Source organism: Carex rostrata, chromosome 6 (assembly GCF_964058835.1).
Source record: "Carex rostrata chromosome 6, lpCarRost1.2, whole genome shotgun sequence".
Classification (NCBI taxonomy): domain Eukaryota; kingdom Viridiplantae; phylum Streptophyta; class Magnoliopsida; order Poales; family Cyperaceae; genus Carex; species Carex rostrata.
This window is the reverse complement of record NC_135923.1, coordinates 9,615,881-9,636,186: the sequence shown is the minus strand read 5'-3', so window position 1 is coordinate 9,636,186 and position 20,306 is coordinate 9,615,881. Positions and strand designations below refer to the sequence as shown.

The 20,306-nt window shown below is 34.8% G+C and overlaps 2 protein-coding genes and 2 long non-coding RNA genes across 7 annotated transcripts; 2 read left to right on the top strand and 2 right to left on the bottom strand.

Annotated features, from left to right (window-relative positions):
- Positions 1-5,410, bottom strand: LOC144555322 (uncharacterized). 3 transcript variants are annotated; one of them, XR_013512029.1, is made up of 8 exons: positions 5,195-5,410; positions 4,902-4,959; positions 4,396-4,543; positions 3,497-3,694; positions 3,141-3,382; positions 1,535-1,634; positions 745-809; positions 1-229 (listed from the first exon to the last, which is right to left on the bottom strand). It is a non-coding gene; the product is annotated as an uncharacterized LOC144555322 (long non-coding RNA). The 3 variants fall into 3 exon arrangements; XR_013512027.1 differs by having other exon boundaries at positions 745-1,634; XR_013512028.1 differs by having other exon boundaries at positions 745-1,634; positions 4,491-4,543.
- Positions 5,411-7,230: 1,820 nt separating this feature from the next.
- Positions 7,231-15,645, bottom strand: LOC144555105 (ARM repeat superfamily protein). Of its 2 annotated transcripts, none has more exons than XM_078303325.1 (24): positions 15,315-15,645; positions 15,087-15,196; positions 14,777-14,849; positions 14,625-14,686; positions 14,318-14,459; positions 14,014-14,226; positions 13,843-13,909; positions 13,339-13,744; positions 12,290-12,437; positions 12,043-12,203; positions 11,714-11,813; positions 11,563-11,637; positions 11,331-11,465; positions 11,166-11,258; positions 10,883-11,065; positions 10,457-10,561; positions 9,457-9,615; positions 8,944-8,988; positions 8,630-8,851; positions 8,442-8,548; positions 8,226-8,285; positions 8,053-8,125; positions 7,696-7,940; positions 7,231-7,591 (listed from the first exon to the last, which is right to left on the bottom strand). In XM_078303325.1, the coding sequence occupies exons 1-23, from the start codon at positions 15,453-15,455 to the stop codon at positions 7,776-7,778; spliced, it is 3,045 nt and encodes a 1,014-aa protein (XP_078159451.1). In that variant the 5' UTR covers positions 15,456-15,645; the 3' UTR covers positions 7,231-7,591; positions 7,696-7,775. The 2 variants fall into 2 exon arrangements, with proteins under 2 accessions (XP_078159451.1, XP_078159452.1); XM_078303326.1 differs by having other exon boundaries at positions 14,964-15,196; positions 15,315-15,594.
- LOC144555106 (uncharacterized) lies at positions 10,236-10,438 on the top strand. Its single transcript, XR_013511973.1, has 2 exons — positions 10,236-10,307; positions 10,389-10,438. It is a non-coding gene; the product is annotated as an uncharacterized LOC144555106 (long non-coding RNA).
- A 524-nt stretch (positions 15,646-16,169) lies between the features above and the next one.
- ATERDJ3A (DNAJ heat shock N-terminal domain-containing protein) lies at positions 16,170-19,342 on the top strand. Its single transcript, XM_078303406.1, has 6 exons — positions 16,170-16,366; positions 17,034-17,089; positions 17,173-17,246; positions 17,375-18,237; positions 18,362-18,721; positions 18,974-19,342. The coding sequence occupies exons 1-6, from the start codon at positions 16,283-16,285 to the stop codon at positions 19,244-19,246; spliced, it is 1,710 nt and encodes a 569-aa protein (XP_078159532.1). The 5' UTR covers positions 16,170-16,282; the 3' UTR covers positions 19,247-19,342.
- Positions 19,343-20,306: the final 964 nt, after the last annotated feature.

The following is a 20,306-nucleotide window of genomic DNA, read 5'->3' as shown; positions in this document are numbered from 1 at the left end:
TATAAATAATGCTTGTTTTTTTCTTCTTTGATCAAGGTTGTGTAACATTAAAGGTAGCCAAATCTGTAGCCAAATCTGAAAAATATAAATCAAATCTGCATATACATAATCCAACAAAATCATCAATCATATGCAGCCTACACCATTGTAGCCAAATCTGAAAATTTCATTAGAAGTATAGATAAATTGCTGATATTATGTTGGATATTCTCCTCCAGCAGCAATGTTCCTACACAATTAATAAAACCTGTTATTGCTCTTTACAAACAAATATTAGAAGATGCATTTCAATAGTGGTAGATCCAATCTCAATAGCAAAAGTCGAGCCTACTGTATGCAACACCGAGGGTGTATCTATTGATGTGCACTTTGATTTACTGGTACCCCATACTGGATGACTGAGGACAAAATGGTACTGGTACGCCGTACCATATGACGAAAGTTGGTTGGTACTATCCTCAATTCCAAATCAAAATGACATGAGATGATGTAAAAATAACATGATCATCATAGATACACAGATTTGATTGAAGTTAGATAAAGTCATAATATGAATCTCTTTGCAAATGTATCTTGTGAAGCAAAGCTTAATTCTTCCATTTCAAGTAACAAAATTGACAGCAGTTTTGCTGCAATTCCATTCAACTCTGACACACAACAATAGATCTGACCAGACAAAATTTGAATTTAGTATCTTACATCAAGCACTGAAAGCAATGGAAAGCCCAAAAGTAAGGACGATACCTTTCATGTTAAGTCAGGGATATGGGCCGGCTCCTTGAGCTGTGGATTGACTAATCTTGATGTAACTGCATGTGGGTTTCTAATGTCTAGAAAAACATTGTTGAATTTGACTATATGTCTATAGTATAGTAAGACATTAAGATAGCATGTTGTACAAAAAACTTCATATATTAATTTTTGTAAAGCAAAGAAAGTTAGTCTAACTGATAAAGATTCAACACAGCCAAAGCCATTTTGCAAATTCGAAGTAAATTAGATTAATTCGAATATCAGAGGCATATGATTCAATATCTAAGTACTGTTCATTTTCCGTGTTCGAGGGTTTTTCATTTTTTTTTCTTTTTGGTTGAAAGATAACAGAAGGAAAAAATGACGAACAATAAAATTAATGTATCTTATTCTTACAGCATTCTTAAAGTTGGAAGTTGTGTAAAGGGAAACTAAAACCATGACAAATTAACCATACTTGAACTGTAGAAACATTTGATTTGCAATAGACTGGAAAAATAGCATAAACAATACATAAATAATAAATTTTTACTGATTGTTGTGGTATCTTGTTGGACGAGCAAGTCATTTTCTAGTACATAAAAAATAACTGAAGCATAACTGAGTTCAGCCCAATTGTTTTATAACCGAAAATCAAATTAAATTTTACTGAAAAATAACCGAGTTCTCCATACCAGAGGAAAAGACAATTAACATATATGTATAAAACAATAAATAACTTGCATATACCTCCTCATATAAGCTTAAGTATATTTTGTGGCAGCCGATTAGTTTTGGTTACCTGTGAATTTGAAGAAGATTCTCTTAAAATAAGTGTGGGCTAATCCACTGTGCTGCCCAGATGATTCTCTTAAAATAAGTGTAACAAAAGTCGATGCCACCTACAGAAAATTAAGAATCTATACAAATAGATAACAACTTGAGAGATTTAAAGAAGACATCACAAAAGTCTTTAAAAGCTACTTTACAACCTGTGTAAAAGCGTATGGAGAATGTTAACTTGACAAAGTGCTATTTTTTATGTATTGTTTATTCTATTATTTATGTCTTAGTTTGCTGGACAATTAAGCTTAGACTTTTCATTTCATAACAAAAAAAAAAAAAAAAAATTAGCTGTAACATGAGTTCATTCCAAATAGACAAGTATCCTAATATCAATTAACAATGCACGAAAATAATTATGTAGCCATAAAATATCTAGCCATAATAATTGGAGGGCAATATTTGACCGAAATTTTTATAAATATCCAAATCAAATAACAAATTACAGAATCTACCCTGTTTTGCAATGAAATTCGAAAAATACCCAATCCGGTTATCCAATAACCGGATTTAATACAAATGTCCGGTTACCCATTATCCGGACTCAACAAAACAAATCCGGTTAATGGTTAACCGGATTTGTGCATTTTGTTTTTTTGAAAACAGAAATTTTTTATTATTTTTTATTTTTTGTATTAAAATATTAGAAATGTTGAATATATTTCTTTGAAAATAGATGGAATACAATATAATTTGATTTATTAGAAAGACTGCAACAAATAACTCGGATCAATATTTTTCAGATCGGATTTTTCGCGGCTGTAAGAAAAATTAATATATTTCTTTGTGTGTTATTGGAAAAAAATAAAAATAATTAGATTCTGAGTTATTGATCCCGGTTCAAAAGTCACTTCTAGGTAATCCAGAAAATATTGTGATCCTTCTAGTACATTTAATTTATAAAAAGTTATATCTATTTTTGAAAAAAATCAAAAACTTTAATTTATTTAATGATTGTTTTTCAAAAAGAATTCTCAAAATAGATACAACTTTTTATAAATTAAATGTACTAGAAAAGTCATAATATTTTCTGGATTACCTAGAAATGACTTTTGAACCGGGATCAATAACTCAGAATCTAATTATTTTTATTTTTTTTCCAATAACACATAAAGAAATATATTAATTTTTCTTACAGCCGCGAAAAATCCGATTTGAAAAATATTGATCCGGGTTATTTGTTGCAGTCTTTCTAATAAATCAAATTATATTGTATTCCATCTATTTTCAAAGAAATATATTCAACATTTCTAATATTTTAATACAAAAAATAATAAAAAATTTCTGTTTTCAAAAAAAAAAAAAAAAAAAAACCAAAATGCACAAATCCGGTTAACCAATAACCGGATTTGTTTTGTTGAGTCCGGGGAATGGGTAACCGGACATTTGTATTAAATCCGGTTATTGGATAACCGGATTGGGTATTTTTCGAATTTCATTGCAAAAAAGGGTAAATTCCGTAATTTGTTATTTGATTTGGATATTTATAAAAATTTCGGATATTTGATGTAGACAACTACCATAAGTAAAATTAATGCATAATAGTGGCTAATTTATATTAATACCTTCAGCACAGCACCCACAAACATCTCTGTATTATCTGATTTCAATATTCTGCAAGAACAATATGAAGAATAAATTAACACAGTGAAAAAAATAATCAAATAAATTGTATAGATGGAAATAAACTGTAAAAATAATCAAACTCCTCTTATTGTTTCTCTCCATTTGAACCCCTGGCAAGTGGCCATTGGCTCGGAAACGGCATGAATTTGCCTTGATAACTGCTCGTGCATTTATTTTTTCTCTATTTCAAAACCAAAAACGCATGAGAATCTTTTTGAAAGAAAAATATTTAAAACTTCAATTTTTTTCTTCTTTTGAATATCAAGTTCTCCAATAAGAACTACATACTACATACCTCTTGTAAGGTCTTGTCTTGGCTGGAGGTGTTCGAACTGGAGGGATTATTCAATCAAAGCTAAGCGGAGCTCAACCAGTTGATCTTCTCTGTAAGGCAGTCTTTTTCTAATTTAACCACTGATTTTTCAACTAATCCACTTTTCATTGGTGTTAATTTCTTCAATTCCTTCAATCTCTCTTCCTGCCACCTTTCCACCTGTTTGAACGTCCATCACTGTTTTTTATTTTTATTTTTAAAGAAAAAATGCAATGGGAATAAAGTTTCTAAACTCTTTAGGGGCAAAAAAAACTCAGATGCAAAAACCGAATTAAATCAGTCACTCACCATGAATTCTATCTATATGTAAATTTAATATATAGTCTCTATACACTATTAAAAATATATCTACAATTTTTAATAATGAGTAGCTTTGTTGTTTCACATTTCTCAAATAAGTTAAATAAGAATTCAAAAGGCAGAACCGTTACTGTGAATTTAATAACGAAGTTGGAGTGCTGTTTATGTAGATATTGGAGTAAAGTCCCTGATTCATTTTTTGATAACTTGCATTATGCATAAGTTTTGTTGACTTTCTTGAAATTATGAAGGTCATAAAAAGCTGTCAATTCTAGATTGACTAAATTAGCTCATATATAATAGTGGTCTTCACAACAAAAGAATAGCTTGCCATACTCACCTTCAGTATTTCACTCAAGTTCTTCAAAACCTATTAAGACACAAATTTTAAAATGCTAGTAACAACTTATTTGTCTATCACAAATGAACAAAAAGTCTTTCATTAGAAAAATATTTCCTAATTCCAAATTACAATAGCATGGATCATAATTAACATGTTATGCATAAGAATTACATGGTTTAGTGATTAACATGTTTAGGTTGAAGATATATTCTCTTACCTATTTAGTATGCTCTTGGTATTTAGTGTTGTGATGGGTTTAAATAAATTCGTCAGACTGTTTAAGAGATTTAAGCTTGAAGGAATTTCTCATGCCCGTTCAGTCTGCTCTTCAACACTATCACAGACACTCAGATGAACTTTCCTGTCTGCAAATGCAAAAACCAATTCACAACTCAAGAAGAATTAGTATTTTCTTTGATAGCATGTGAATATGGGACCAGTGTAGAATGTGCATGCTTTGTTTCTATGGCCTCTGTTTTCTCTGCTCAAGGGGAATACAGGTTAGTGCTATAAATTTCCTTTATGGAAACTCGTTCTTTAAAAATTGTCAAATGTGGTCAAGGTCTAATTGACTCCGACTTGGCAAGTTGGTATGATATTTTGATTCTTCGCGATTATGACGTGAATCAGCGAAGTTCAGATACACGCAAGGGGAAATGTGCAAACCAAGAGCATTTTCTAAGGTAAAAAAAAGGAAAGGGAGAGGAAATAACGCATGCTTACCAGTGGAAAGGGAGGTAGAAACGGAAGTGAAGGGCTTGGTGGATGAGCGGTGGGACCCCTGGAGCAAGAGCAACAACAAAGAGAGAACACAATCCAGCAATGATTAATTAGTGCGCATTGAGAGAACTTTAACACTGGACCAAACATAGTTAACGACACAAAAAGACCGAATAGTGAATTAGGATTATTTCACTTAGTAAAAAAGTATCTATTTGAATTTCATACCTTATGAGTATCAAATAAAGTGCTTAGATCAGTAACAAACAATCAGAGAGAGAGAGAGAGAGAGAAACCTTCAGAGCTTGACCGGCAGAAGGTCGGCGGAGAGAGGGAGGTCAGTGGAGGAGGACGGGAGAGGGAGGAGAAGGAGAGGGAGGGAAGAAAACAATGAAGGGAGGAGAAAGAGGGGTGCGTGGAAAAAAGGTGGATCGGACGAGGAGGGGGAGCGAGCAAGGGGAAGCGGAGGAGAAGGCGGCAAAGAAAGGAGAAAGAGAGAGAAAAAGGTGAAAGGGTTTTAGACCGAAGGCAGAGAGAAAAGAGAGGAGAGTGACACGTAGCGAGGAAGAAATGTAAACGCGAGAATCAGTCGTGAGATACAATCTGACGGATCAGATAGTGACAACGCTGAATGAATAGTGCAAATCCCATCCAGCATTATATATATAAAATAAGATATATAGATGGGCCCCATCTGCCAGCCTCATTGTAGCTATCACTGTAGATGTACTGTAGCAGACTCCCACCAGGATTTTATATATATATAATAGATTTGTTGATGTATTTGCTTAATTCTGTCCTGACCTAGTCTAACTCTTTTTGATGGGCCTAGACATAAGATATCAAACTACTTCGATGTATTCTGGGCTGATTAGCTGTGATTCTATCATCATTTTTTTTTTTTTATCTCTATTCTTATATTATGCACTCCTGATCCGCCAACAGCTGATATTGAAAAATGAATTTTCAAATTGAATATCAACCCTGCAATCACATAATATGTCTTCTTTTGATTAAATGTATATATTTTATGTATAGAAGTTTAAATTTAGTTAAAAACATACTCGTTACATGCCACAAGATACGTTACAGTTAAAATTGAGTAGAATATGAAATTTAGTGATATATTTTTTTGTTTCCTTGTTTTCTTATTTCTCTTTCTTTAATTGAGCAGAATCCACTTTCTAATTTCTTATTTTTTTTGTTTTCTTACTTCTTTTTCGTTTCTATAGGAATTACAATGGAAATCGATTTTTTTTTTCTTATTTCTCTTTAATTTCTTTATATCTATATATATTGCTGTAGGAAATTTAGCCAAGTTTATTATTACACAAAAATAACCCACGGACCTTTGAAAATCTTAGAAACCGTACCCATGCGTTACAAGAAAATCTTATCCTCACTAATTTTTCCATTCCAAGTCAATTACTTATAAAAGTCTTCCAAAGAATAGGGATGGATTTAGAATGTGTCCATTCGGTCGGACAAAATAATCAGTAATTCATAATTATTTCTTTACAAAAAATTGGCTAATAGTATGTATTGTTACAAAAATTATAACTATATAATAAAGTATAAATGAAGTTTGGGAACTGATGCTCACCTAAATATTGTGAACTGAAATAAACAACATTAAGCAGACGGTTTGGGGCTGGTAAGAAAAGTTATTTTTTGATTGGTTGATTTTACTTTACATTCTGGTTAAAGAAATTGAAAATAATGTGCTGTTTGTTTCTCTATTAATACTATCAGGATGAGAAGATTCAATAGAAGATAAACATGTAATTTGTTTTTTATTAGTTAAGTGTTTGAGTGATTTATCTACATTGGTCTCTGAGAATAACTTTATTTCATTGATATTTTTTTATAGAAGTATGTTTTTTCTCTTATAATATGCCTCCGTTGCAACGCACGGACACTAGTATTCTTATGCTTCTTGAGTTCATCCGAAATTCCGAATCAAGATAACCAAAAGTATATTTGTAATTACCCTAAAATCTAAATAGACCATCTTACACTTGAGATTGGTTATTGGAGTTGGAGGTGATTTCTCCACTAAAGATTAGTCGTATTTATATAAGAAACATCTGTATTTAAAATACCAATTTTTTTTATTTCACCAAGCACATTATCACCACTCTAATGCTAAATTGTTCGATAAGCTCTATTTTTAGTTGTGGATAATACAGAAAAACGGTCAAATGAGCACTAACTGTTTCGTTGATGGTGATATGGATCCGATTGTTTTTAAGTTTCCTGGATCCATTCAAAAGTGAAGAAACGCACAGCAGCGAGCATAGAGATAACTTACAAGTATACAACACTACAATTCGACAAGATATGTCAATGATTTGAAACAATTGAAAACAATCACCAAGCATGGTATTTGCAAATAATGCTACTCCCACATCAATGCTAGTAACGCGCAATATTGTTTTTACGACTCCCCATCCACATCACCTTTCTAATCCAAGAGCTCCCCCCAAAAAAGGGAAAAAAAAGAAGAAGCTAGACATGGCAGCTACCAAGCAGGACTACAGAAAAATTGCCTGCACCATCCATATATTAAATATGCAAAAAGACAAAAAAAAAAATTCCAGCAAGTTTTGCAACCAACCATGACATAACCTTCAGACTGCTTCAAGGCCTCTTTATACAACACCCTTGCCAATGACCATAAAATGAAACAGTACCTGCATCAAACAAGATAATAAGTACCCATTAGAACCAATGATTACCATACTCTAAAGAATCGGTGTCAAAAAGCAAATGAGGGGGAGTAAGTTACAGAACTTACAAGCTATTCTAAAAATAAGCAGCAAAAAAATGTAATGAAAGAATCAAGCTTTTCTATTGTATTTGTTATGTATCAAGATGCTAGGTCATCTTCAGTGCACGTTGTAACTGAGCAAATGCTGATGGATGTACACGACTAATAGCTGCATTGAATGATGCTTCTCCATGAAGAGATGCACAGGTCTTCAAATTCTCTCTCAACACATCTTCTAGTGACAACTGCTTGATGGGGTCCGAGTCCTTGATCTAAAAAGCGAAAACAAAACATAAAAAAGCTTCCCCCTTGATGAAATTGCCAAGTTTATTTGGGTCAAGAAAATAGCCAAAAGGGTCAAGGAAAAAAAAACTCTTTTTTTACCTGTCTCTTTCTGAACTCCTTGCTGGAAGTAGTGGCATATCCGATATTCTCACTGTAGCTAGTTATGTCCCCACTGGCAAGATTAGCAGTTAAGTTGAAGAAATTGAATTAAGGATATAGAAATATATGAGATGTAACAATGAGAGGATAAATAATCTTTGATGATATTCTACCTGGAATCATCCTCACTCTGATCTTCATTTGTTGCTCCAATAATCACACTGGAGCAAACACTGCATGTAGATGCAAATTTTCATATTACAAGTTCATATGAGAATGGCACATAGCATTTGTTATTTTCTATTAAATGAAAATTTCAAAAAGCTATGCAGCCCCGCAAACTACCTTTGTGCAATAGCTGTATACTTTTGTATCAGAAACAGATTTACCTTAAGATGTCATCGAGTTTATCAAGGACCTCAGGTACTCTCAAAGTCAAAATGATAGCAAGAGCCAAACCATATGCTTTCCTCTGTAAAGGTGCTGCATTATCCATCTGTTTAAATAGCAGACAAGTAAGCTGTCTATCGCCCTTAAAGCAAAAACAAAATATGAGATGAGTCCCTTGATAGCACACCTTGTCAAGCCAGATGTCAACCAAGCAAAGGAGAATGCTCTGGTTGATTGTAATGTGAGCTTGTTGGAGGGCCGTCACAAGAGAAGGCTCTGATGTCAACTGGGCCATGTAGTTAGTATTCATGACAAGTACTCTTGCTAGAATGGCAGCTGCATAGACACACACTATTGTCTTGTTTGGTTCGTGCTCATCATCCTTAGACAAGCTTATGTACACCAGTTTCTTTACAAGAAATAACATCCAAGTGAGGGCTATGTAGATGGTTATTTAGCACAAAACAAATAGTCAGTCTGAATTCAGATTAAAGGGAGTACCTGAAGAACTGAAGTGATCAATGGTGGTGCTTCAACAGGAAACAACTGCATAAAGAAGTTACTTTTATTATTGCAACTTATGGACTAGCAGAGTTTCATATTCAAAGACATTAAAAACTTTCTGACATTGGGCTTGAGTTTACTTCTTGTTAAAAGAACAAAGGAAATATAAACATTCTTATACGAGCTAATTGATACCTTCCTTGATTATAAATAAACAATACTGAATTAAAAAAAATATGCGATCTTATTATCATGAAAAAACAATTAATGAGACAAAAAAGAAGGCACAAAAATACTTTTATTTTTTCCTAATAGAAAGTACAATAAAGAGACTATCAAAAGAAAAGAACTGCAAAACTGATAATGAAGTAAGATCGCATATTATTAGTGCATAAAAGTATAAAAGTTAGAACTAAAAAGAGAGTATTGATTTATATTATTTCTCTCTTTGTATGCTTTAACAATTCCAGTTTCATACAGTCAAAATTTTTGCACAAAACAAAAAATTACCTGAACAAGGATATCGACGATAACAAGTGTAGAAAGCAGCCCCTTGTCATTAACATTAGCGATAATTGTATCAAGAACTTTAACTAGACTTGAGGCATGCCTTTTCAAAAACTCAGCTCCACACAATACTATGTAATCCTCCATTATGCTGACAACCACCTATAAAAAGAACGTTCCTCAGTAATAAGAAAATAAGAACCTTCACAAGTACCACTCTATGTCAACTAGGGGTGTATACAGGTCAGGCTGGTCAGATTTCAATCAGGTATGTACTATCCGGTTCACAACATATTCAATCCGCATCCCACCAATAAAAACTAAAGACCTTTTATCCAATCCGTGCCTCTTTTAGGTGGTTAAGTTTTGCAATTTTCATGGGTTTTTATTAATTGATACAAATCTATGTGAAACAAAAAAACTACTACATAAAAAACAATATAGCAGCAATTCTATGTGAAACTTAAATCCGAAAGTAGCATATATATATATATTTTTTTGAAGGTTAGCGACTTCCCGGAAGTAGCATATTATTAATGACAATAGCATTATAAGTTTCTCACACTGTTTGAGCAATAGATCATTCCTTATAACAACAAGTACGGGGATGAGGCCATTTGCCTTCACTTTCACTTTCATTTTTATTTTTATTACTTTTATTTTATGACTACTTTATTATTAGTTATCTTTATTTTTTGATTGTGATTGGGTTTCATTTCTAGCCTACCCCAACTCGTTTGGGACTAAAGGCTTGGTTGTTGTTGTTGTTGTTGTTGTTGTTGTACTTATTACACAATCGGGCCAGGTCAGGGTTTATCAGCAATTATTTAACAAACCATACTCACATACTATTAGTCCGGTTTGCCAAAATACAACCTGTATCCAACTATACAAAATCTCAATCCATCAATTTTAAAGTTGGATTGGTCGGGTAGGTCGGGTTGCTCTTGCACCCCTAATGTGAACATAGATGAAAATTGAGGAAGAGAAAAATAAACCTAACCTCCAAATGGTCTAAGCTTCTTTCTACTATGGAGACAAGATAAGGGAAGAGATCAATAATTTGGGGTGGTACTGAAGACGCATTTGATAATGTGGCTTCCCATAGCTTCACCAACAGGAAAAAACAAAAGAATTAAACCTGATTTACAAATCATGATTATAGTATTGGGAGTGGTTAGTACCAAGTGTCCATCCAGACAGGTCATATTTGAATGTATTGGTACCAGCAACAAACCTGACATACAGTACAGACAGACAAGACTACCACTTTGTGAAGCCTAAATATAGGTTTTGGTTGGACCCCAAAAAAACATCCTAGATATGAGCTCTAAGCAACTTATGGGGCAAAGCAAGAATGTGGTCCTTTTTTCTAATAAAAATATAAAATAGAATCAGGGCTATCAACATTGTCTAATAAAAGACTAACCTGGATAGCATCTTCAAGTAGATTAAGAGAATCAGGGCTATCAACATTGATACCATTCAGTAGTATCGGTAGAAGCATGTCATAGCATGCCTGTGATTGGTGTCCAAGAGAGCATACGAAACTTTTTAGTGCTACTAGAAGCTGCATCTGTAGTATGCTTTCTCCAGTAGATTCCTCCCATAGCTAATAGACATACAAAACAAAATTATATGCATGTCATGGTAAATAAAGTTGGTTTCTGGGGAACTAAAGCAAACTAGTATTTTAGGAGGTAACCAAGTACCTTATAAAAGAATTGACAAAGTTGATTTGCATATGGAGTCACCTTCTCACCTACATGCTCGATAAGTATAGATATCAAATTCAGAACTTGAACCTGAAAAAGAAAAACAAAGAAATTAGCCTTCTCCTTAAAATAAATTGAAATTTCAGAGAAAAAGATCAGAACCTTTGAATCAAATTCTTGAACATCTTCCATGAGCTTGAAGCAGAGAGGCCAACACAAGGGTAGAAGCTCCAGCAGGTCCTGCTCCGAGGAGTTCATGTCTTGAACAAGATAGCACAAGGAAGAACAAGCTGCAAGCTGAAAATAAAATGAAAAATAACTTCTACTGTTAACTTGACCTAAAAGCATTATTAGAGAAACTAAAAATGATTCACAAACAAAGACAGAAGCATACACTGACAGCTGCATCCCTGTCCTGTAGTAACTTGATCAAGGCATGGTATACCTGCTTCCTCGTGTCACCTTTAATCTGCTCAAATAATCAAATTAATGATGAAGAATAAAGTGTACTAATTTAGGATCCAAAGAGAGTAAATAATTCAAACCTCAGAAATCCATTTTCCAACTAGCAATGCAATCGTTCGGTGAATGATGCGCATGTTAGGATGTTCATTTGTAAGCTCAATAGACAGAGATCCACAAAACCTTCATTAATTTCAGCAAAGCATCAGTACATTGTAAATGCATATGCTACATGTTATTTTACATCTAGAAGGGCAATTGACTATTCATATTAGCCTTCATATTCAATTTTTTTGTTTTGCATTCAGGGAACAAACTTGTTCATTTGGACAGACTTCTGTAACTTCTTTTAAGACCAAGAATTATATAAAAGTTAAAACTAAAGGTGGAATATATACCAATGAAAAATTACCATTCATTGAAGTTAAGATAATTAGAGAGTTCATAATACACATGGCCTGCAGCAGTATAGGCTGCATCTTTCAAGAGCATGCCAGGTGTCAGTTCAGTCTCCATTGGAGGGGATACACTCATTGCTTCATGCAGAATTGAAACCACCACCGGTGCAAGAATCTGAAACAAAATCACAAATGGACTATGATATCCTTACTAACACATTACAAGGGATAAAGACCACTGAATGAATTTAGGAATCATACTTCTTTGTATTTTTCGAAAAGAACAATAAAAAGGGCATCGGCACATGGTTTCAGCTTTTCGGTCCACTGGACAAGGTTCTGCTCATGGTGGAATGACTCAGGGTACCTGTTCCAATCATCCAGATCCTTTGCAGTGTACATAAAATGCCTGTTATGAATCAGATAAAAGATATTCTCATTAAATAGCCAATGCCACATAAATATGTACATTTTCACACTTCTTTTGTTTTATAAACCAGTAATTTGAGAGAAGATTTAGAAAGTTCTGCTAGTAAGGGAACCAGAAATGCACGGAGTAGTTTCTAAGATAGACCAACACAAAATCATCTAATGTATTATGTATTATTTTGTTCACTCCCAATTGCAAACAAAAATGAGTTTGGCTAGTATAACATTAGTGTTATTTTAGTCTATATAACACCAACTCCAAAACTTATCAAATCGACTTCAAACGATGGATCCAAACCGTTCAAACCGATCTACTTCATTAGTTGTGTTTACATACAAAATTTATAACTTTTTGAGCTTATTTAGTATCAAGTCAAGCGGTCAAATGTGTGAGTTTTTAAGTTAATTTTAATACATTCATTTTTCAACATTTTTACTGCTTGATTTGATACTAAAATAACTCGCAAATATAAAAAAATTGCGTGTAAACGCATCACTCATTAAATAAATCGGTTTGAACGGTTTGGATTAGTCGTTTGAAGTCTATTTAATCAATTTCGAAGTTAGTGTCATATGACACTGATGTTATATTAAAAATTCATTAGTGTTTATTCCTTCAGTTCCAATTACAAAAAGGCAAGCAATTAAAAATTCATTAGTGTTTATTCCTTCAGTCCCAATTACAAAAAGGCAAGCAATTAGTGTCCTAGATTGTACTACCTAAATGAAAACTTGTCATCAAAATTCAGCTTGGGTGGGGGGGACTACATTCAGGATGCTTCTAATGTGCTCATGCATGTGTACGACTGATACAATATTCCACCATTAGAAAGGTAAAAAATTAAGAATGTGAATTTATAGGAACCTCAATGCAAAAATACCTCCTGATTAAGATGTTACACAATAACACGACACGATCATTTGGCAGGACAGTCTTCATCATGTCATTGACAGCTGCTGAAATAGTCTTCTTCCGGTCCTCCAGAGTCAAAGTCCCACCATTTTGATCAACCACTCGACCGGTGAGGATCTGCCTATACTCCTTACACTCCAACACTGACTTCACCAAAACCATGCACTCGATCAGAAGTTCCTCAAATGCGGGGACTGCCTGATCAGGATTGGTGATGATATTTAAACAAAAGTCGACGATGGTTGGAAGAACTGTCTGGTGCCCGAATGAATAGGGATGCCGGTTTTGTATAATGATTAGGACTTTTGCTAATTTGATACATGCTCTTTTTGTAAACTCCCATAATTTGGTATGTCTATCTCTGAACGAATAATCTGTCGATTGAGAGAGATCACAACAGGATTAACTTGCGTTTAGAAGTTATGGTGTCATGGATTGGATAATGTTAAAATTAAATGCAGAAGTAACTTACAATAAGGCAGAAAGGATTGAATTGCACTCAAAAGAGTAGGGCAAACTTCTTTCACCTGCCAGACCTCCTAATAGAAATACAAAAATTGAGTTATCCAATGTACTAGACTAACATTGTTATAAAATGGAGTATTGCTTTAATGATAGTAAGAAATTCATGTTCTTTTACTACCTGAGCAGAAGTTCTGTCAGATTCATAACCAGAAATGATTAATTGCCTGACAACTTTTAAACCATAAAACCACCTGTCAGCAATCAAAACAAGGTCACTTGACAAAAGGGAATCAATGTTGCTACATTGCGAAAGAGCTGAGAAATTTTGTAAAATAGTTTGCACATCTCCTTTCCAGAAATTCCATGTATATTCAAATAATGAAGCTGTAATCTGCAGAGGAAACAAAAAATCCATATGTCAATTAGTTAGCAGCTCTTTTTTTTGTTCTTCATTCTCTATGTTTCTTTTTAATTGCTTTTACCTGAGAGAAAGTCCTAGTGTCAGCTGAGAGACGTTTTGTTGAAAGTTCCTTCAGGGTTCGAAACAAAACCATGGTAACTCTATGCGAAGCAAGTATATCGGTTGTTTGCAATTGTTGAGCAAAGAAAGAGAAAAGATCAGGCCTGGATAAAAAATAGAAACAACCCATCAATACCATTATCTGTTCCATGTATTTTCATATGTTACAGAAAAATAATACATGATAAGCTATTTAAGTTCATATGCAAAACACATAAATTCCCAATTCTGGTTGTTGCATATTGGTACAAGTACGTAGAGTCACATACCACTCCTTTGGATAATCGATCCGAGCAATTTTAGATATGAGAACAGCCAACAAATGTGCAATCTGAATAGAATAGAATGGAAAAAAATATTTGGCATTAAAGAATTTGTTTTACAAAGAGAAATATAACTTCAGTTTGTACAAGGCAAAAACCTGTGTATTCTCTTCTCGAATATGTAATAGCAAGTTTTTCCTAAGATGAGTCTTTTCTTCATTGCTTATTCCACTGTACCAAAATGGATAAAAAGGTTAACATCCCACCTAAAATTCAATTATATGAAAAAAATAGACAGTCATTCCAGCAATTCAAGCATGATTTTCAGCTTTGATTAGAACTTACAAAAGGTGATTGCATTTAGTTCAATCCAACCAATATATACTCATATAAGGAAAAATGTCACTTCTTTCAGCGCAAGAGCGGGCACGTACAAATCACACAACGGGAGAAAAGAGAATAGCTTACGAGGTATCGCGCCTCTGCCTCCAGTAGCGACTTATACTGTTTTTGAAATAGACTGAAGCCAAAAGCCTCACATCTTCCCTACCAGCAGCTCCCCCTTTTGTTATTATTTCCTACAGTTATCGCATAAAGGAGAGAAAGAGACAGAGGGACAGTGTCAGTCATGAGATTTCATTACAACAGTCAGAAATGCGAACAAAATTGTAGCGGAATTGAAAGGGAGTGGATTACAAGAAGGCAGGAACAGAATCCAGGTCGGTTCTCGCATTGGGAGAGAGCATCCTCGGCGGGCTTGCGAATTGACACTTCTGAGCTTAGAGAGTTCAACAGGAGCGAATACATGGTCTGTACGTCGTCGGCGGAGAGCGCCATCGCCGCTGAAATCGACGGAGAGTGATCGGACGGCCGAGAGTGATCGGAGGTAGAGAGAGAGAGAGAGAAGGGTGACTCGGCTGGAAAAGGAATGGGAACTGCTCGACTGCGAAGAGAGATACTGGAGGTGGCGTTGCCTGGCTGTAGGGGGGTTGCTTTTAGGTTAAAGAGGGCCGGTTCGTGGGACCGCTGGGAAGATGCAGTGGCCGGATTGGGATGTAATATGTGGGCCCCACGTTTTAGAATAATGGTCTGTTTTTTGGGTTCTGAACCAGGTGCATATTTGATCGTATGAAGCCGACGGAGCGTTGACGTGTCACTTAACACTGCTCCCGACTAATTAAGCCTTAAATAGAGGTAGAACTCCATCCATTATGGGCTGCATTTAGAGCTGGGTTGATCGTATGGGCTTGGATTGGACAGTTCGCTCTCGATCTGTAAGGCTGAAACAGGCGTTGTTAGAAAACAAGAACAGGATGTTCGGAAGGCCTTTCACAGTTTCACTGGAGAAGATTCCAAACAGTTAATTTCACCGTTAATCCCGGCAAATTCGCCACGCCAAATCCTGAATTCCCATTGGTCCAATTTCGTGGAAAAAGGTGATTCTGCCGCGTGTCCGGCAGAATGAAACTTCTCGAATCTCATCACCGCGAAACTTCTATGTTAAAATGGAAAATCCTCGCCAATTTCCCACCGACTGATAAAAACCGGAACATACCTCCTCCTCCTAAGTCCGAAGTCCTACCGATTAGAAGAAACGACACCGCTATCGAAAAAGAAAAGAGAGAAGAAAACAAGCGGACTTTAAGTGCGACAAAAGTGCAGCCATGGTAGGGCGAATTATCTTGGTTTCTTTCTTCGTGCTCAATGCGCTACCTCTACTCGCAGCGAAGAACCTTGATCCCTATAAGGTGAGGAGAAATCAATTCCTTCTTTCCTTTCAGTTGCAGGCTTTTGTGCTTATTTTCGATTTTTTGTTTTAATGAAGTGAGGCTGTGGCCTACTTTTGATTTTTGACATTAATGATTTTATGGTTTGAGGAGAATACTCATTAAACAGAAAAAGTATCCATTTGGGTTGATTTATTCCTGACAAGTTTTTTTTGTTCGTTCCTCTCCTGAATTAGGACGAATTTAATTTTGGAAGCTTTTGTATATAGTTGCAAATTGAAACCGGTTTGTTAAGCGAGTGCCTTTCACTGGAATAATTTAAGCCTTTTTCTGGACGTCTTATGGTTTCCATTGGAATAATTCAAGTAAAAAAAAAACAAATCTGGTTTCCATTGGAATAATTCAAGTAAAAAAAACAAATCTAATTGGTTGAGTTAATTGTTAACAATGCTTGCCATCATAATGCACTTTACTAATAACAAGATATTTTCAAGCAGATTGTTTCTGAAAATTACAAATGAATTGTTCAATGACCACCAATATGATCTCACCATTGACTTTGTAACAATTCAATACAGCAGAAAGTTTATTTTAATCTAACTGTCTACATTCCAATTTATCTGAATTTCACGAATTTCGTCACCCTATTGTTGAAGGTTTGTAAAATTGAACTTCTATTTTGTTGCAGGTCCTAGGAGTTGACAAAAATGCAAGCCAGCGCGATATCCAGAAAGCTTTTCACAAGTATGGAATAATTTTTGTGTAACATTATGTAATATGTATTAGTTGTTAAATTTCTTCAGCTAATTTATTTGAAACAATTCCAGGCTCTCTTTGAAGTATCATCCTGATAAGAACAAAGCCAAGGGGGCTCAAGAGAAGTTTTCTGAGATAAACAATGGTAATTTGTTATTTGGCGCAATTACTCGTTCGTGTTTTAGTTGTATTTTATACTGTTTGTTCATTTAAAAGTAGTTTTGCCAACCATTTATCAGGATTAAGAGTGTGTTTTTAAAATATGGTTTTCAGCTTATGAACTTCTCTCAGATGAAGAAAAGAGAAAGAACTATGATCTTTACGGACATGACACACCTAACCCAGGTTTTGAGAATAGTAATTTTGGTGGAAATCAAGATGGTTACTCTTACTTCACTAGTGGTGGAGCAGGACCTGGTAGTAACTATTTCAGATCAGACCCAAGTGGATGGCAATCAATGGGAGGTCAAGGGAACTCCAGAACATTCTCTTTCTCTTTTGGTGGGGGTGATCCCAGTGGTGGGTCTGGATTCAGTGACATATTTTCCAATTTGTTTGGTGGCAGAAGTGGAGCCCAATCTGGTGGATTTGGTAACTTTGGTGGGTCAAATTCTAATTCCAGATCAGCTACCTCTGCTGAAATTGTAGATGTTACTTCTCAGTATTATAATAAACAAATTGTTGATCAAGGGATGACTTGGATTTTAATATTCTTCACCCCTGGCTCGAGACAATACTTTGCTCTCGAAACCCTAGTAGAGGATGTAGCTGGCTCGTTAGATGGAGCCTTGAAGGCTGGGAAAATAAACTGTGCAAATGAGAAAAGTTTGTGTCAGAAAGCCGGTTTAACTAGTAGTAGGTCCGCACGCTTGTTTGTATACTCGTATGCCTCTAGCGATAAAGGATCCTTGGTTGAATACACTGGAGAGTACAATGCGAAGAGCTTGAAGACATTCTGTCAGGAGCACTTGCCTAGGTTTTCTAGAAGAATTGATATTAGTCAATTTGCTTTTGCCTTGAACAATGTAGAGAACCTTCCTCAGGTGCTTTTACTTTCAACCAAGAAATATACACCGGTGATGTGGAGTGCTCTCAGTGGTTTGTACAGGAAACGCCTTTTGTTTTATGATGCACAGGTACAGTACTCAATATTTTTTGAAATAATTACAGTTGTTCTGATTTATAATCAAATCTTCGGAAAAAAGGGATATAAATGGTAAAACATGAAGTGTTTTTTTTTACAATGTCATGTTTATATAGGTCCATGATGCATCAGATCCAATTATGAGAAGATTAGGCGTGACAAACGTCCCGGCCTTGATTGGCCGAACAGTAGATGGGAAAGAGCATGTAATAAAGGCAGGTATCTCTGTCCGGGATTTGAAATCTGGCATCGATGAACTCAAGTCACTGCTTGAAAGCTTTGAGAGAAAAAATAAGAAAGTGGCGGCTTCATACAAGCCCAAAAAGCAATCTCAGCCAGATGAGCCAGTGGCTCCTGTTCCTCTTCTATCCGTTTCAAATTTCAACATTGTGTGTGGTGAGAAGGTTGCAGTGTGTGTCATTGGCGTATTCAGGTCTTCTAAATCCAAGGAAATGCTGGAGAAAATTTTGACAGAGGTAATTTCTTCTTGTTTATTTAGCTAGCAAAGGCAAGTTCATTTTTTAAGAATTTGTGACAACACTCCTTCAAGTGGAATTACTCATTGACAGTTTTGTTCGGGTTGGATTTACAATGATAGACCATTTATTGTTCCTTGTATGGGTGGAAATTATGATAGAGAGTCTTTCACTTTTATTGATTTTATAAAGGCAAAGTTGAGCAATCAGAATTTAAGAGTGCTGCTCACCTCTTTGCCTTTCTTATCTCAGATTTCTCAGAAGACTTTGGTGAGACGGCAGTCTGGAAGTTCAGTGACGTATGCTCTGCTGGATGCAAATAAACAATCAGCGTTTCTTTCATCATTGGATAAATCTGGGTTTAAATCCTATGACAAGCTTCTAGTAGCTTACAAGCCTAGAAGGGGCAAATTTGCGACTTTGACACAAAATCTGACAATGGAGGAAGCTGAGAAATTTGTGGGCTCCGTTCTAAACGGAGATGTTCGATTTTCAAATGTCAGGCAGAAACCAGCTCTAAGATAAATTTGTATAGCATATCGGGTCTTATTAAGTTTTGGAAAATCTTTGTAAATAAACAAGCAATTCGTATCGATTCAAGGTAGATTAGTGAGGAAATGGCAATTGTGTAACAATTGATTCAAGGTGCCTTTGTCGTTCTTCCTTCTTCTTTTATTTATTTTTTTTTTTCCGAAGAGAAATCTACAACAGTTAGTTAAAAAGAGTGCTCTTATTTTCTTTTTCTTTTTTCTGGAGAGAGCATTTTTCAGCTTTTATCCCAGTTGTGTATTTATTTACGTACACATTTCTAATTCTAATTAACAGTACTGTTTCTAATAAGTTGTACTACCATCTGACTTCTCTTTTCGGAGTTTTGTTCCCGCTGAAATAGCTAAATCTCAACAAATACCAAACTCACTTCTCTTGTTTTGAAATTGGGCACACAAAATTGGAACGAGTTAGAAGTAGGGCCTAGACTGGTAAAACTATATTTCATAGATATATACATAGATATTTTCATAAATATTTTTGTAATATATATTAAACTATATAGTATATATTTATCTATTAAATATGAATAGTTAAAATTTAATACTATATTCGTATCACTATTTGCATGGATATTTGAATATTAGATATCCGTATCTAAGTTTCGAATACGAATCCGGATTCAGTCGGATAATATTTGATCTCTTTTCACTCTAGCGGGAAGATGTCGTTTTACAGTAAGTGAGGCCGCTTTTGGGCCTGAGTAGATCTAGCATGCCTTTGATCGAATTACGGCCCATATAAACCAATGATTCTCCTAATTTGCTATTATTCACGGCGTTCCTATTATACAGTCTTGCGAAAAGATTTGATATGTAGAAATTAAGAAAAGTGTACATTATATTTTTTACTGGTAGAAAGATCAGTAGGATTTCTATCGATCTTAAAAATAAAAAAGTTTAAAACGGTGGGAATTATACCGATCCAAATTTATTTATTTTTAATTTGATGCATAGATAGAGATAATTCTTATATTAGATCTTTAGTAAAATTGGCACATTTGAATAAAAAATTTCTGCAAATTGGCAACTTTCAT

What these genes read in the sequence shown, in the direction of transcription:
- LOC144555105 (XM_078303325.1), bottom strand. Translation starts at nt 15,455, where the DNA reads ATGGCGCTCTCCGCCGACGACGTACAGACCATGTATTCGCTCCTGTTG. An exon ending in TTCAAGAATTTGATTCAAAG is followed by an intron (nt 11,259 to 11,330) that starts GTTCTGATCTTT and finishes TTTCTTTTTCAG; the next exon opens with GTTCAAGTTCTGAATTTGAT. An exon ending in TTTGTCAATTCTTTTATAAG is followed by an intron (nt 11,066 to 11,165) that starts GTACTTGGTTAC and finishes TATGTCTATTAG; the next exon opens with CTATGGGAGGAATCTACTGG.
- ATERDJ3A (XM_078303406.1), top strand. Translation starts at nt 16,283, where the DNA reads ATGGTAGGGCGAATTATCTTGGTTTCTTTCTTCGTGCTCAATGCGCTA. An exon ending in AGAACCTTGATCCCTATAAG is followed by an intron (nt 16,367 to 17,033) that starts GTGAGGAGAAAT and finishes ATTTTGTTGCAG; the next exon opens with GTCCTAGGAGTTGACAAAAA. An exon ending in TTTTGTTTTATGATGCACAG is followed by an intron (nt 18,238 to 18,361) that starts GTACAGTACTCA and finishes ATGTTTATATAG; the next exon opens with GTCCATGATGCATCAGATCC.